General features: G+C 41.3%; 1 protein-coding gene across 7 annotated transcripts in view; it reads right to left on the reverse strand.

Annotated features, from left to right (window-relative positions):
• Positions 1 to 458: 458 nt before the first annotated feature.
• Positions 459 to 15,408, reverse strand: part of FAT1 (FAT atypical cadherin 1) — a 112,776-nt gene continuing 97,826 nt past the window's right edge. For 5 of the 7 annotated variants that reach the window (XM_054202891.1, XM_054202894.1, XM_054202893.1 and 2 more), the window contains exons 19-29: positions 12,997 to 13,798; positions 11,988 to 12,119; positions 11,730 to 11,893; positions 10,708 to 11,170; positions 10,077 to 10,230; positions 9,723 to 9,833; positions 8,363 to 8,994; positions 7,981 to 8,118; positions 5,895 to 5,954; positions 3,127 to 3,162; positions 459 to 2,229 (exon numbers count right to left, since the gene is read on the reverse strand). In XM_054202891.1, the coding sequence (XP_054058866.1) occupies positions 1,604 to 2,229; positions 3,127 to 3,162; positions 5,895 to 5,954; positions 7,981 to 8,118; positions 8,363 to 8,994; positions 9,723 to 9,833; positions 10,077 to 10,230; positions 10,708 to 11,170; positions 11,730 to 11,893; positions 11,988 to 12,119; positions 12,997 to 13,798 (3,318 nt within the window). In that variant the 3' untranslated portion in view covers positions 459 to 1,603. The remainder of the gene's footprint in view (positions 2,230 to 3,126; positions 3,163 to 5,894; positions 5,955 to 7,980; positions 8,119 to 8,362; positions 8,995 to 9,722; positions 9,834 to 10,076; positions 10,231 to 10,707; positions 11,171 to 11,729; positions 11,894 to 11,987; positions 12,120 to 12,996; positions 13,799 to 15,408) is intronic. The other 2 variants (XM_054202889.1, XM_054202890.1) reach the window with 2 other exon arrangements.

Here is a 15,408-nt window from a genome sequence, read left to right on the forward strand (position 1 = left end):
TCCCTCAGGCAAGAGGCAGAAGACAGTTGTCTCATCCCTTTAGCTTTCCAGCAGGGCAAATCTACGCTGGAGAGCTTTGTTAGAGGCTTTGTTCTTTTCTAGGCAGGAGAGCAGCGGGATAATACACAGGCAAACTCTCCTCTCTCAACTTCTTCCAGCCAAACTTCTAGGAAGCTGCCTTTGAAATATAATTGCATAAAAAGCCCAATGTATTTATCACAAACTCAGAAAGTGGCGGAGAAACTTCAGCAGGCACGTGCACAATCAAGGGACGGCTCTTCATGAAAATACTCAGGTGATTAAGAAGGGAAGAAACTGCTTTAAAGAGCTTGGGTGTTTTTCTGTATATATATTTTTGGGACTTCAGGAGAAAAAAAAAAACAAACCACCTCAGGAATTGACATAGCTGATATTATACGTTTAAAGAAAAATGCAAACTAGCGAGAAGGCTACTGCGGTTTTGATAGCCATCAATCTTTATTCATACTGGCCCAATGACTTTTGGAAAACACCACGAAGCAGACACACACTGCCATCTACTGAGCACCTCTCCCAGAGCTGCGCTTCCAGCTCCGAGGAGAGGGAAAGGTGTCGCTTGCAGCAAGTAACGTAACACAGTACAAAACATACACAAAATGCTGCACCGAATGCTTTGTCAATTGGATATCGTATAATAGAGATACACAGAGCAAAGCTAAAGTATTTTATTAATAATTTATTGTCAGTAAGAAAGACGGGCTAATGGTAATTTTCAGTAAAAACCTTTACAAGACCATTGGATCACAAATATACAGACACTATAAAAACTGTGTCGTGGTGGTTTTGGTTCTAAACTGGTATGGAGAGGGTCCCCAACACGCTTGCCAAGAAGGGAAGAAAAAAAATAATGTTTACAGTTTTAAAATACAGCAACCCATTTAAGACATTTTCATGTAGCTGACCCAGAAAAATAGCAGACCTAACCTATGTACAGTGGGATTTGTGTGAAGATGGTGATTTTTATTTTATTTTTTTTTTTCATAACGAAATGTCAAACCTTAGGTTTTTGGGGGAATACACAGAGTGACGCCCTGATTACAGTAAGTCAGGGTGGCAGTTTTTAATGGCACACTAACACCACTAGTTTCAGTGGAAAACAAATTCACAAAATATCTACAAAATCTAGTTAAAACTATTAAAATCAAAACTGTACAGAAAATTTACAAAAAGTAGGAGAAAATTAATTGCATTAGAACTATATAAATATATGCATCATGCTAACATGGAGAAGTGGTATGCGATTTATTTATTTATTTATTTATTTTTAAACATAGACAATGTAAGTACAAAAAGGATGTTGAGAAATGGCACAGCCAATGGAGATCTCAGAACCGTCTTTGATTACAGTAGCTCAGGAAATGGAAACCAGCTGATTTAGTGAAATGAAGTGCATGATCCGAGGCCACCATGCCAGTTCAGCTCACTGAAACAAAAGCATTCCCTGTGGCTGGGAAAAAGAAAAGAAAACAAAAAAAATAATAATAATAAAAAAAAAAAGCTCTTGAGAGAGTTGTTCTAGAATTGATAAAGTTTGTTAAGAGTCCAGGCACTTTTGTTGAGCGTGTCAGACTTCTGTGTGTTGCTGGGAATCAAGCGGAGGGATTTTCACGTCTTCGAAGTGACCGTCGTCTCCACTCTCGTAGTCGCTCATCATGACTTCCGACTCCATTTCACAGCACGCCGACACATCGGAGCAGGAAGCTGTGGAAGCGTACACGGACATGGACATGTTGTCTACAGCGGGTGCTTCGAAGTCTCTGTTGTACCCTAATGTGTAAGGAGCATAAGGTTCTCTGTAACCGCCGTTGACACCACTGGTTGTGGTCTGAGGTTCTGACATGTCTGCAGGGTAGTGGTGGGGAAGGTACTGGTTCAGGTTAAATCTCTGCCTGCTTCTCGTAGAAGAACCCAAGCTACCTACGGCTGGCATGTCTCTGGGTGGCTGTATTGACTCAAACTGGTCGCTGTATTCTGGTGGTAACGGTGGAAGCTCATCAGGTGCAGGGAAGTCATCAGGTGGAGGTGGAAAATCACTTTCTATGTCATAACCGCCAGGGTAATAGTCTGTATCGATGGCGTTTGGGTCCGTGTAGAGGGGAGCTGACTCCTCCACCACTTCGTAATTTGGATACTCTTGGATACCCGGCAACTGAACGCTTGGCATCCAGTCTGACGTATCCCAGTGGTAACCTGCAAAGTTAATTTATTTTAAAAAAAGTAGTATTAGTACCTTGTCTTCAAGTCAGTCTGAAGTGAGACGTCAACACGTGTATTAAGACAATGCAATCACTGTGATTAGCACACTACTTGTTAATGAGAGAGCAGTTTGCCCCGGTTCCACAAAAGACGTTCAACACAACGCAACTTTACGCTATGCCATGCATTAGATGTTGCGCCATTCACACTCCAACTCTGACGTGTTCTCCGACATCTCACCTAACGTGGGAAGAGCTGGGGGGCACCTACGGAACGTGCTGTCTCCGTACATAATGGTATAGAATTGTTCACTGGAGGGCAAAGAACCAGCAGCCTCCCTGTGCAGCTGCGTTTTTAATCCACTGTGGTTGAGTCATTACAGCTGGGGTGATAACAACTGCCATGCTTTTAGAAGTAACGTCTAATTGGTAAAGTATCCAGACCATTTAAAGAGACTTTACCCCCTAACTGCGTTGTAAAGTTAATTTCACAAAATGCTGTTAGCTCTACAGGAACCTCCACACCTCTGATAAAAATCTTTGACTATTAGTAAAGACATTCCACATTCAAATACAAGAACAAAACAGGAAAATCAAGCTTAATCATGCATAAATGACCGAACTTGATCCTCTCTTGCAAACTTCCCTTGAATAAGTTTGTATTCATCCGCTGGAAACTAGATGTAAGCCTAATCTTATTAAAAAATGATTGTTTTTCTCATCTGAACACCAAAAAGGAAAACAATACAGAACTGTAATAAGGTGCACATCTAGTAAAGAGTAATCACTGCAGACAAACGCACAGCAAGCAACTGAGAGTGAGTCTGTGTTAAAACCAAAGTATTAACAGCGATATTTTGGTGAACATCAATGAACTGCATGCAGGAGTCACCTCTTGAATTGCTGAGGTCAGGAACAGCAAAAGATTCTTTAGGTGGCAGAATGAGAAGAAAAAGGAGAAAACATCTGTAGTTAGGAATCAAAATAGTGGAACCAACGTGAAGACAAACAATGACTGTCACTACGGTGGTCGTGCTGCTTTTGTCCAGTTTACACAGCAGTACTAAAGGTGGCTTTTTTTATTTTTTTTTTTTCTCCTGGGCTCCTTTGTTAGGCTTGAAGTGTAGAATGGCTACGGAGTTCGTGTACGGCCTGCCTGGGACACGGCGGCCTAAGGGCAAAATCTGCAGCCTGTAGTTTGCGGAAATCCCCTTATCAATAGATTTAGGACTTCTGCTAAAAAGGGGTAACGAGACTTGGTCTCATTTTTTTTTTTATGTTTTTTTTTTTTCCATTTCCTTGTATCCCCTTGTTTTTCAATCCAGGGCTGCACCTGCTAAGACTTACACTTCCACATATCTCAATGCAAAGATAGGAACTCTCCCTTTAGCCGCTCCCATGGGGTGGGAGACCCAGCCCCTCGGTACAGCACTCGCGGCAGCTCGCGCTCAGCAGAGAACGGGCCTGTGTTATCTGACGAGTTTTAAACCTTTCTCTGTTCAGGAACCTGTATTCCCTCTTCAGGTCTGTAACGATCTTACCCTATGAATTAATACTCTATTCCTGGAAGACTGGAGGGACAGAGGTTGACTCTTGGAGGAGGTTTCCTCCTTTTTTTTTTTATTTTTTATTTTTTTAAGCTTGCCTAGCCTGGACAAGAAAAATGCTGTCCACACTAAAGGAGATATCAGTCCGAGACTCTTAAAAAACCTCTGGCCTCATCTCCAGGAGAAGGTGCTGACCAGTAGTCTACTTAGAAGACGACTTTCTTCATTTTTCTAGGGAAACTGGGTGCAAAACTAAAGCCAACGGGCAGACCAGGGCCTCATGGTTTAGCGCGCTTTTACCAAGGAAGGGGGAGGTCTTGGTCCTGTCCTTCTGAGGCAAAGACCCTTTAACAGAAAGCACAGAAATGCAAACCAGAACCCGCTGTGCCCGTCTCTCTAGGTGACGAGCTGCTAGGCTGGAGCTCTGTTTGCACAGAGCTACAACCTTCCCCAAGGAGCAGTGCCGAGAATGTGGGGCTACAGCTGCCCTAGGATGAGGGTAGCTCCAGTTCAGGCTTCCAGGGGAGCCGTTGGACAGAACCACTTGGGAGACTACAGGAAAGGACCATCTGCCCCAGAACTTCACCCTGCTGAAGGCCTGAGCAAGGATCTCTGCTGCTCGCGCTGGCACCCTCCTGAGGGTGCTCCAAAGCACAACTCTTTACCTAAGACCCTTGGAAAGACGGAAGGCTTATTAAGAGTAGAAGCTTCCCAGCGTTAAGACGTAGCTGAGCAGAACATCTTTAACCTCTCTATCAATATTCTGCAATGCATAAAATATTTGTATTTATCTTGCAGTGATGTTAAACCACCAAGCAATGCTTTCAACTTTGACTTGAGAACTACATCCGTCATTTTTAGTTTCTACCAATTAAAATCTCAGAGAAAATCTGAAAAAGTTATTACATATTTCCCCTGATAGATTTTGACGCTTCCAGTCTTATAATTCTCCCTTTCCTGCGTACTGCGCATTACAGTTTTTTAGCAGCGAGGACTATGGCCTGTAGGTAGACATTAATGAAATTCTCTCATGTGATCACAAGTCTTTGCATTTATCTACTTTTTGCGTGTCTGCATGCATTAGACAGGACGCACTTCAAATAACGAACCGAAGAGAATCTTTAGCTCCTATAATTAATTTTATGTTCTTAAAATGGCTTCATTTTAAGTAGGACTTAAAAAAAGTAAGGTTTCCTAGTCTGTATTAAGAAATAGGAAACACACTGCGGGGGTTATTTCAGAAGGAGCCTCTGCAGACGCGTGGTCATGGAGTGAATTCCTTGTGTATTACTGGAACTTTTAAGGATTTTGAAGTCAGTTAAAACAACAGTTAGCGTTTGTATAGACTCACCAGCACCTTTATTACTACCATTATTTTGTAAAGAGTTTGCATACTCCAGAGCGGCCAGTTCTTAAATGATAGCAGAAAAGATAAAATTCCATTGAAAATGTTTACTTTATTTGTTTCTAACTTCTAAATTCATACTATGCACACAAAGATGTGTGTGTGTACATATACGCACCCAAACACACCTTTCAGGTACTGATGCAAGGCTGGGTAGTAACTACTTAAACTGACAGGGATGTGTATGCCCATAGACAGCAACTGCATCCTAGAAATCCGATTTTTCTGCTAGAGAGACCCCTGAAGGGCAAGGCAGTGAGTACTGGGACCAGACTGGGACCAGTCTGCTCAGCGGGACGAGGTGCCCACAGATGTGGGTGGGAGAAGAGAAGGAAGCGGGGGCTGCTGCTTTTTCATCTACTGTAGGGCATGTAATTGCCTTTGATGCCATCTCAGTTCTGCCGGGAGCTTTAGCGGGAATCCTTTCAGAAGAGAGGAAGCACCAAGACCTTTTTATGCCAATACATCCCCTCCCGCCCCCCACCACCCCCCAAAAATCACACTTTGAAATCTGTCCACAGGGTAGCTAACAGCATACACATGAAAATATCAACAGATAGATGATATAAATATATTCTTTGCTAACACTTATCAGAAAATCCAAGCAAAGAATATTTTATAACTCCCATCTGTTAGGACTACGTTACTAGAAGACAAACGTGCATTATTCTGCCAAAGCAGTAAGTAAATATTAAAATATGTATATACCTTCTTTTTCCACCGAGTCAACAACAGCATTGACAAGGTGTATTACAGTCACTACGGAAGCTTGTAAAAGGTATAAAAGGAGCAAATTAAAACAAACCTATAGTTAGTATCACTTTAAACAGCATATAGGTGTACAAGAAAACACTATAAAATTGCAGTTCATGACTATTTTATAAAGCAAGATTATTGGTGTACACATACATTCAATCTCTAGCTAGAAAGCAGTTGCATACAATACATAAAATACATCTCTAAACCTGAATTTTATTCTTGATAAACACGGAAGAGTACTTGTAACTACTCCCGAAGCAAACTCTGCACGAGCACAAAGCTGCTTTAGTTGGGTTAGAATTCCTGAAGTGTTGCCTAAACACACAGTTTGTGGAATGCTGCATCTAGACAGCAATAAATCAGGCTTTTCTAAAGGCGCGTGTCGGGTGAATCAAGGAGTATTGCTTTAGGCTTCCCCTTTTAGATGGCAAACTACATTCCCCCCCCGTCAGGGGAAGACCAGGGGAAGAAATTTTCACCAAAATGAACTAAAATGCTAGAATATGAAAAATAGCTACTGAAAGCGCCTGTTGCTGACCTATTTAAGTCGTGTGCAAACACTGCTATCACAGCAAGAATACCAAATTCAGGTTGTGACATTCTTATTTAAAAACAACCAAAATGAATGTATTTTTTTATGTTTTCCCTTTCCCAAGATACTTTTGGAAGGGAGGAGGATTTACTCTTACAGGGTAGGATGAGGTAAGCGCATGCAATTTGTTTGCATGGCTCAGGGATTAAATTTCAAACTAACAAATTCAGAATATACCAAAAAGGAACGAAGGAACAATATCTACGATGCTACAGCTATTTAAAACGATGTATTAATGAGTAATCAATACATGACAAGAAATACGAGGAGGAATGTATGAAACACATGGGATGGGGAGGAGGGGAGAACGACATGTACTGCACAACACTTAATACCACAGGAAAAAAGTTGATATCGGGTCTACTGATACGATGATGAGTATTTTAAGCACAACATTTTACTTTCACCAATCATTAACACAGATGTTTCGTTTCATGCTGTTAAGGACAAGTCACTCTACTTCGTTGAGAAGCAGAATGGTCTTTATTCCTAAGCTAAAGGAATTTCAAATTCTTTTTACCATTCAGAGACAAAAGCAGGAATTGGAATGAAGAGTCAAACCAGCTTAACTCAGGGAATGAGGTTAGGAGAGAACTGTGGCTTTGTCCAATCGGTCTGAAATGTTTCTGAAAACGCGGATGCATTCGTAGCAACTGTAAAAGCATCTCTCGTCACAATGGAAAAGTAAAAGGCTTCCAATTAATAAACCCCACAAATACGTATGCTGATTATATTTTGATGGACTGGAGTTATGATCAAAATATTTTTATATTGGCTTTTTTCGAGGTATGAAATTTTGTTCTGAAATCATTTTAATCATGGTGAAAGCCAAATATACTGTTCTACTGTAACAAAGTTCCTTTTTTTTTTTGTGCAGCTTCCTTCATTACTAAAGTAATCAAACTTACAAGCAGTCCCTTAAACTCTGCTCTCACTCAGAACTGATCTGATCCATATGGGAGCTGAGGTCGCAGCAAGAAAAAGAGAAGGAAACAAATGAAACTGTAACACCAGAAAGCTTTCCTGAAAGCTGAACGTCAAAGCGAAAGTTATATTTGTGCAGAGGCCATTTTTTAAATTCACCGTATTCTTGTATAAAGTGATAACTAATGATTACCTAGAAGAGTTTCTGAAATTTAACACCTTTTAAACACAAGGCTCTGAACACCTCGTGCTGCATTTTCACTGTTAATATTCTAACAGCAGAATGAATATATATAATTTTAAGGTAAAGTAATTAACATGAGGTGCAAGATAGGCAAAATACTTTAAAAAAATTAACAGGTCTGGCTATTAACATAAGTAAATACAGATATATATTAAATAAGCTATTATTTAATATATATTTGATCTCTGTAAGTCCTATTGCTACTAAGAGATATAGATGCAAAGACAGACCAAATGACTGTAAGCGGCAGTAGAGAACGAGTGGATTTTACGTACCATTGTCATCGCAGGATTCAGACTGGAAGGAGCTGAGAGACTGGACCTCAGACATGCTTTCCCTGGCACTGTAAGGGTGGGAGTTCTTTTCATCCAGAGGCTTTTTTGAAAGGCAGGGGTCAAGATCTACTACTTTAGCTGAAAGAAAAAGTTTCAAGTGAGACAATTAATAGACTCTAGATCACGGAGTCAATAAAATTTACGGCTGAGATCTACACATTTTTACACAACTTAATAGAGCGCGAAGCTGGATCAGACTCAAACCCCAGAAGTCATGATGCCTTTTCTACCCGAACAGGCACAGAAAGAGACTTTGCACTCATTAAAATCGTACCGGTGCACACCTTTAATGGAAAAATAATAAAAGAAGAACGTTTCTTACTGTCATAGTCAAAATCCCAGCTGGGTTTCTGTATGGAATCGCTGTCTGAAGGAGAGTTGGAGGGAGGCGGAGGTGGCAAATTCGGTGCTACACTGCAAACAGCGACAGCTTTCCGGTGACCATGGACAGAATCTGGGTTGAAAGTACTGAACTCTGGGTGCTCGGGGATAGCAGAGCCCTCAAAAGAATTCCGGTCAAGATTGTTCCGGGAGTCGCTTGGAATGCTGGGAGTGTACGAAATGGGACGAACAGGAACCTGTGGTGGGATGTCAGAATAGATGTTCTTATTCAATTTTGCATCAAAATAAGGTCTTTGCAAGAAAGCTGTTGTAGCTCCCAGTTGCTTGTCTTCAGGTTCTGGCTGGTGCTTCTTCTTTCGACTAATCATTTTGCGGCAAACGACAAAAATCACAACTAAGAAGAATATTCCTGCGATGAAAACAATAATCCCAATCACTTCAGCTAAACTAATGTTCCAAGAGGTTGAAACATATTTGTTAAGAACAATGTCTGTGCAGTGTTTTCCTCCATATCCACGGCTGCAATTGCAGTGATATGAACCGTAAGTATTCTCACAAAGGGCACCATTAAGACAGGGGTTTTCTACGCATTCATCAACGTCGGTCAGGCACCTACCAGAAACAGAGCAGAGAAAGGACGGTTAGTTTACATCACCAGTCTCTGTTGTAGTCTCCTTGTTCTCAACAGTTCTAGATATATTTGATATAGGGTACTGTACACGAACAGGCAATTCACTACTTTACCAACATTTCAGATTTCATAGAATCATAGAATGGTTTGGGTTGGAAGGGACCTTAAAGATCATCCAGTTCCACCCCGTTGCCCTGGGCAGGGACACCTCCCACCAGACCAGGTTGCTCCAAGCCCCGTCCAGCCTGGCCTTGAACCCCTCCAGGGATGGGGCAGCCACAGCTTCTCTGGGCAGCCTGGGCCAGTGTCCCACCACCCTCACAGCAAAGAATTTCTTCCTAATATCTCATCTAAATCTCCCCTCTTTCAGTTTAAAACCATTACCCCTCGTCCTATGGCTCCACTCCCCGATCCAGAGTCCCTCCCCATCTCTCCTGTAGGCCCCCTTCAGGTACTGGAAGGGGCTCTAAGGTCTCCCTGGAGCCTTTTCTTCTCCAGACTGAACCCCCCCAACTCTCTCAGCCTGTCCTCACAGCAGAGGGGCTCCCAGCCCTTGGACCATCTTCGTGGCCTCCTCTGGACCTGTTCCAACAGGTCCATGTCCTTCTTGTGTTGGCAACTCCAAAGCTGGACACAACTTCAACCAGTTTGAACTGATAACTGTGAATTAATACTGTTAAAAATTCAATGTATGTGGAACACTACCTACCTTTCTCCACGAAAGCCTGCTTCACACTCACAAACAGGTCCATCCAAACTGTCAATGCACTTGCCACTGTTTTTACAAGGATTGTCTTTGCAATATGGACCCAGCTGGCACCTGCAAAGGCAAAAAAATAAAGGAAAAAACAATTAGCAGCATGAACGAACCATTACGTTACTGCAAGTAAGTATATAATGTAGGGTTCAGGGCTGTAGGGGTTGACATTAACTTTAGCTAACTCCAGTGGTTTCAAAGCCTCAGCTTTAAATAGGAAACACATAAAAAGACAACAGAAAAAGTGTTACGTTTATAGCCTGTTGTCTAAGGGGTTCATTGGTACAATAAACCATACCAACATACCTTTGGCCTGTGTACTGTCCTCGGCACTGGCAGATAAAATCATCGCTGACCGGGATGCAAGTCCCACCATAAAGGCAGGGGTTGGAAGCGCACGGGTTGACGCTTACGTCGCAGTGAGTTCCCATAAACAAAGGCGCGCACTTGCAGTAGTAACCTGAAATCAAACACAGGCTTTTGGAAAGGCGCACGTGGCTTTACTGGATTTAAGATAAAACCCTCCCTGCCCACCTTCCGTCCAAGAGAGAGAGGATGGGAAGAAATGGAAATATTTTTATTGAAAGGTGAAGGAAAGTCTAACAGTAAGGTTTTTCTTGAGTATGATTGAAGGGTAACTTCCATTTCTCTCACAAAACTTGAGCTTGTCACGACGATTTCAGGATTTTTAAAGGATGACTCTCAAGCGGGCAGTTAAGAGGACGGACCTCAGGTGTTGACACTGAAGATTAAATCTGTGTTTTATACCCCAAGAAATTGAGTCTAGAACACAGGCAGACACAAGCTTCCTACCAGATAACCAGCCTTCTACAACTCTCTGGGAAAGCCAGAATTCCTCACACAGTTGATTTGTCCATCAAGGCAGGGAAGTGGAAAGGCAGTTTTGAAAACTCACTAAGAACACAGCACCGCTTACCTCCGTTTGACAGCGCATTGCAGATGCCTCCATTCTGACATGGGCTGCTGGAACAACCTTCCGTGGTGGTCAGTAAGCATCCAGGAGTCACATCTACAGATTCTTCCATGTGTGCATAATTTCGCGGTTTACTGTTCAAGGGGAGCTCTTGTCCATTAAGTACAACAGAATCCATACAGCCTCTGAAACCGTTGCTGACCTGAGGACTTCTACCGTGTCTCGTACCTTGCTGCCGAATATGGCCACCAAAAAACACATGATTATCCAGGTTGAGTGTCCTGAGGGTACCAGGAGCAGTACCAGATGCAGTGTGCACCCTATCCAGAACAAGTCGGGCGTAATTTCCGTCCACTTCAAGGGACACCGAATGCCACTGGCCATCGTTAATCTGAATGCTCTGAACGGAGACAATCCCAGGTCCACTGCCACAATCGAATTTATATTGCAGCCTTCCATGGTGAATCTGCAGAGGAAAGCCACAACGTCACCAAATGGTCTGCGCACTTCAGGAGTAGAAAATATTGATGCCTATAAAAGTTTATGTTTGCTGGAGAGACAGGATGATGGTGGTGTTCATAAAAGGCAGTTTAATAATACTGCATTCCAAACTGTCGCAGTGATTGTGATTCATTCTCTACAGTTCTTTTAATTAAAATGTATACTTAGTACGTTTTTTCCTCTAGTGGAGAAGTCACAGATCATCATCAAAAGATTACAATACTCAAGACCTTTCATCTTGTGCTTCTGTATAGATTTAATGGGCATTATGAGCAAATAAATTTAAAGTTGTTATTTAAAATAGATAATTCGGGTTTTTGTTTTAAACTAATTCCTTTTACACATTAAAAAAATTCTGTACAAGTTTGTCACCTGGATGTATAACGCACTCTACCTTGAAGGCAATTCTCAATTATAACAATTCTCCAGAGATGTTATGATTCAATCTTTTAATTTGGCACAAAAAATAGTGAGAAGATGGTAAGAAGAAAAGAGGAGATATGCACCAGGAGATTTTAATATACCTCTAGGATACTGTAGTCTGTTCCCCGAGCATACATAACAACTGCGTGAGCAGAGTAAGTTCTAAGTCTCATGGTCAGCTTCATTTCCTCTTTGTTCTCGTTTTCCATGAGACGGTATTTCACATAGCTGCTCCCAGTAAATGTCACGGCAGAGCCAGCTGATGCTTAGGAATACAGAAAAGCATAAAATGTGTTAAAACAAATTTATATGTGGAGTAACATGGTTTTACGTAGAGATTTTTAGAGTTAATTTCTTACCAGGACACTGTCCTGCTTTGCTGTCTGGGCAAACACAAGTGTATTTTCCTTCCTTTGGATCTCCTAAACATTCGGTACCTTCAGGGCACGGGTTTCCTTCACACACACTGTTCACCAGGGGGCATTTCCCTTCTGTAAAACAAAACACGTTATTTCTCTTCTGTTGGTGGTAGTGGTATTTTGTGAAAAGGGACACTTAAGTACAGCAGCTGAAAGCAACCCACATGATCTTCCTAACTGTCAGACAAGGAAGTGAAGTAACAGTTATGGGACAGGACTGGCACAAACACCGACTTGGGCAAATGGCAATGTATAGTGGCTGAAGTTCATAGTTATCTTGATTCCTCAGACGATTCAATTGGTAAAATTTGGAAACTGGTGTATATATTAATCATGGACAGAGTGGGTTGGGGAGAGCAGGAGAAGAGCGTGTCTGTATTTGAGACAGAAAAGGAACAGGCTTTAAACATTTATTTAAGATGTACAAGTTCACCCAGCAATGTTAAGTCATGATTTTAAAAAGCAATGCTGTTTCCTTCAGAGCTAAAGACAAATTAATCTGCTCTTATACGTATCTTAATGAATATTCGTTTCCCAGCTCACCCTGTCATTCCCAGCCAAGTCCCAGCTGTGTGGGCTATTCCGCTAAGCGGAAACCAGGAAATACTCAAGTACTTTGCAAGAACTTACCTTTGTGCATACAAGACTGAAAATGGCTGGCAATGTAGAACAGGCCAAAAAAAAAAGGAACTTTCATAAAATGAAGGTTTAAAAAAAAAAAATAAAAAATCCCCTCCCATGAGCTTATATTATGTAAACTCTTAAAATGAGGTAATGAGACAAGAAAGAATTACTCCTTATTCTGAATAAAATTAGGCAAATGTTGTAGTGAGGGTTACAGGACGTTCTTAATCATGTCCTGTAATATAAATTTTCCCCTGTGGATTATGGCTCTTGAAAACCAGAACAATCTTTTCAAGGATACTGTTTTCCTTATGACTTTTCTTACCTTTACAAAGACAAACTGCTGTTCTGTGGTGACGGGGAGTGACAAAACTCAACCTGGCTGTGCTGTGGGTTGACATGATGTTCTCATCCACTGTTACTTTTTCTTCACAAAATTTCAAAGGACAATCCAGGCCTGCGCAAAGCTTATGGAAAACACCGATTATCCGGACACCTAAAATCTCCTCTAGGTCTGGCACAGAAGAGTTTATCTTGTGGAGCAAAATTCTCATTGGGTGCTGAGAGCTACCAGACTTTTCAATGTTCAGGAGGACGTCTAGGTTTGAAGGAGGATCGGAAGGCTGCAAACTAACAATCTGGATGTCATTTCTCCTCACGCCCAAGATGTTTCTTAAAGCTCTCTGGAAATTGCGCCAGTAATCACCGATGAATTCTTCAGGGGCGAGGTTTGCAAAGCGTATTGCAATGCTGTGATTTAGTAAATCTTGTGTGATTTGTCTGATGTGTACAGTAATATCAGCTGCAGTTGTAAATTTCCCATCTGTAACAGTGACATTTAGGAGGTACTGTCCTACGTCCAACCTTTTATGTGCTATTAGTTTGCCACCAGTACTCGAAACGGAGAACAAGGATTCCATTTTGGGGTCCAGACTGTATGTCAAAGTATCATAAACATCTTGATCAGTTGCATGAATTTTTCCAATGACACCACCTGAATATTCTTCCCCGAAGGCTGTGATAAAGATTTCCAGAGGTAGAATTGCTGGAGAATAAATGCTTTCCTCAATAACTCTAATATCAATGTAAGTCAAAGATGACAACGGTGGTTTTCCATTATCTGCCACCTAAAGGAAGATGAGGATAGAGTTACATTTTTGCTTTATCTCAAATTCTGCTGCAGGTATTTGTACTATATAGAGCAGACTTGTATTTTTCTCCAAAAAATACTCCTACAGGGAAATGCTTTATGAAAATTTCATAACACGGCTCTTGACATGAAAGTTAATGCTGAAAATTTAAAAAGCTTATATAAGCAGGCACACACAACCGTGTGTTCACTTCTTCCAAGATTAAAAGGCTGCGGTGCTCTTAGTAGCTTCCTGGCATTTCCAAGTGTTAACGCTTCCAGCAAACACAGAGGAAATGCACAGTAGCTGATTTCAGACAGCAGATGGTGCTGGAAGCTTTTTTATTTCCAAGATGGAAACACATTACAAACCTGAAGTGAGTCATGCGCTCGAAATTTACAACATGCTTCACCACAGTTATTAGGAGGTGGTCTTGAAGACAATCTAAATGCAGTATAAAAAACAGTACTTCAAAAGGAAAACAATACATGTTACAATTAATTATGTTGGCTTTCATGATTTGAGATCACGGAGAGGGAAGAAAACCAACCCACCTGTAGTGCTATTTGCCTCAGACAATTAATTATCTTTAACAGAATCAGCCTAATTCAATTTTAAAGCCTTTTTAAACATCACGTCCCCTGTCCTCCACCCCTCTCCGACAAAAGCATACACTGTTGTTGTACGAAGAGGGGACAAAAAAAGAGTAGAAAAGAGCATTCCCTTGGGTTCACTTTCTTTCTTTTTATTTCTCAGTTCTTGTTTCCCATCTATCTTTTTCCCAGAGCTTTTTCCCAGTTACTGAAAGTGAGACTAAAGAAATGGGCAAAGCAGAAGTGGAGAGATGTGAAAGGACAGAGGGGATACAGAGGGCTCAGAAGGTAGAAAATATCCTGCATTATTCAAAAGATTTTACAATAATTTTACAATGAGGACAAGTGGTCGGTACGCTGTGATGATCTACGCAGAGAAGCTGCTTTTGGGTTTTCATACAAGTTTAAGCAAAAGAGGAAAAACTCCAGGCACAAGATTATCTGTGGATGTGCACATAATCGAAGCATTTTTTAAAGGTAATGCGCGTCTCCTAGAACTACATATCCTCATCCCTTAACTCCAACAGACAGGCATGGCTAGAAACTTGCCCTCTAGTTACCCAAACATAAATAACGACAGACAGAGAGCTCAAGTTGGCAAAGTTTTGTTTTGCCGAGATTTCTGCCTGGAAACAAGACAAGGCAGGCAGTCTAGCTACAGGAGAAATGCCCAAGGGAAACAAGAAAGGGTTTAAAACAAACAGGCAAGCAAAATTATAACAAATGGACAGCAAGTAGGAAAGAAGAGCCCCAGGAGAAATTATTTTTCACTAGTGCAGAGATATTAAAAATCTGCTCTGGTTTTAAACTAAAGACTTCAGAGCGTGGCACAAAGGGCTGGATGACTCATAGCTGAAGATTCCACGCACTAATGCTGTGAGACATTTGTTAATGGATAATCTATTTCCTTTGGAGAGAGGGAAAGCAAATGTGAGTGGCATGCATATGTAGGTGGATGTTGGGGAAAAAAAAATATCTTTATTTCTATTAAAACTCCAAAAGTAAAGTAATAGA

The sequence above is a fragment of the Rissa tridactyla genome, chromosome 5 (assembly GCF_028500815.1).
Source record: "Rissa tridactyla isolate bRisTri1 chromosome 5, bRisTri1.patW.cur.20221130, whole genome shotgun sequence".
In the NCBI taxonomy this organism is placed as follows: Eukaryota; Metazoa; Chordata; class Aves; order Charadriiformes; family Laridae; genus Rissa; species Rissa tridactyla.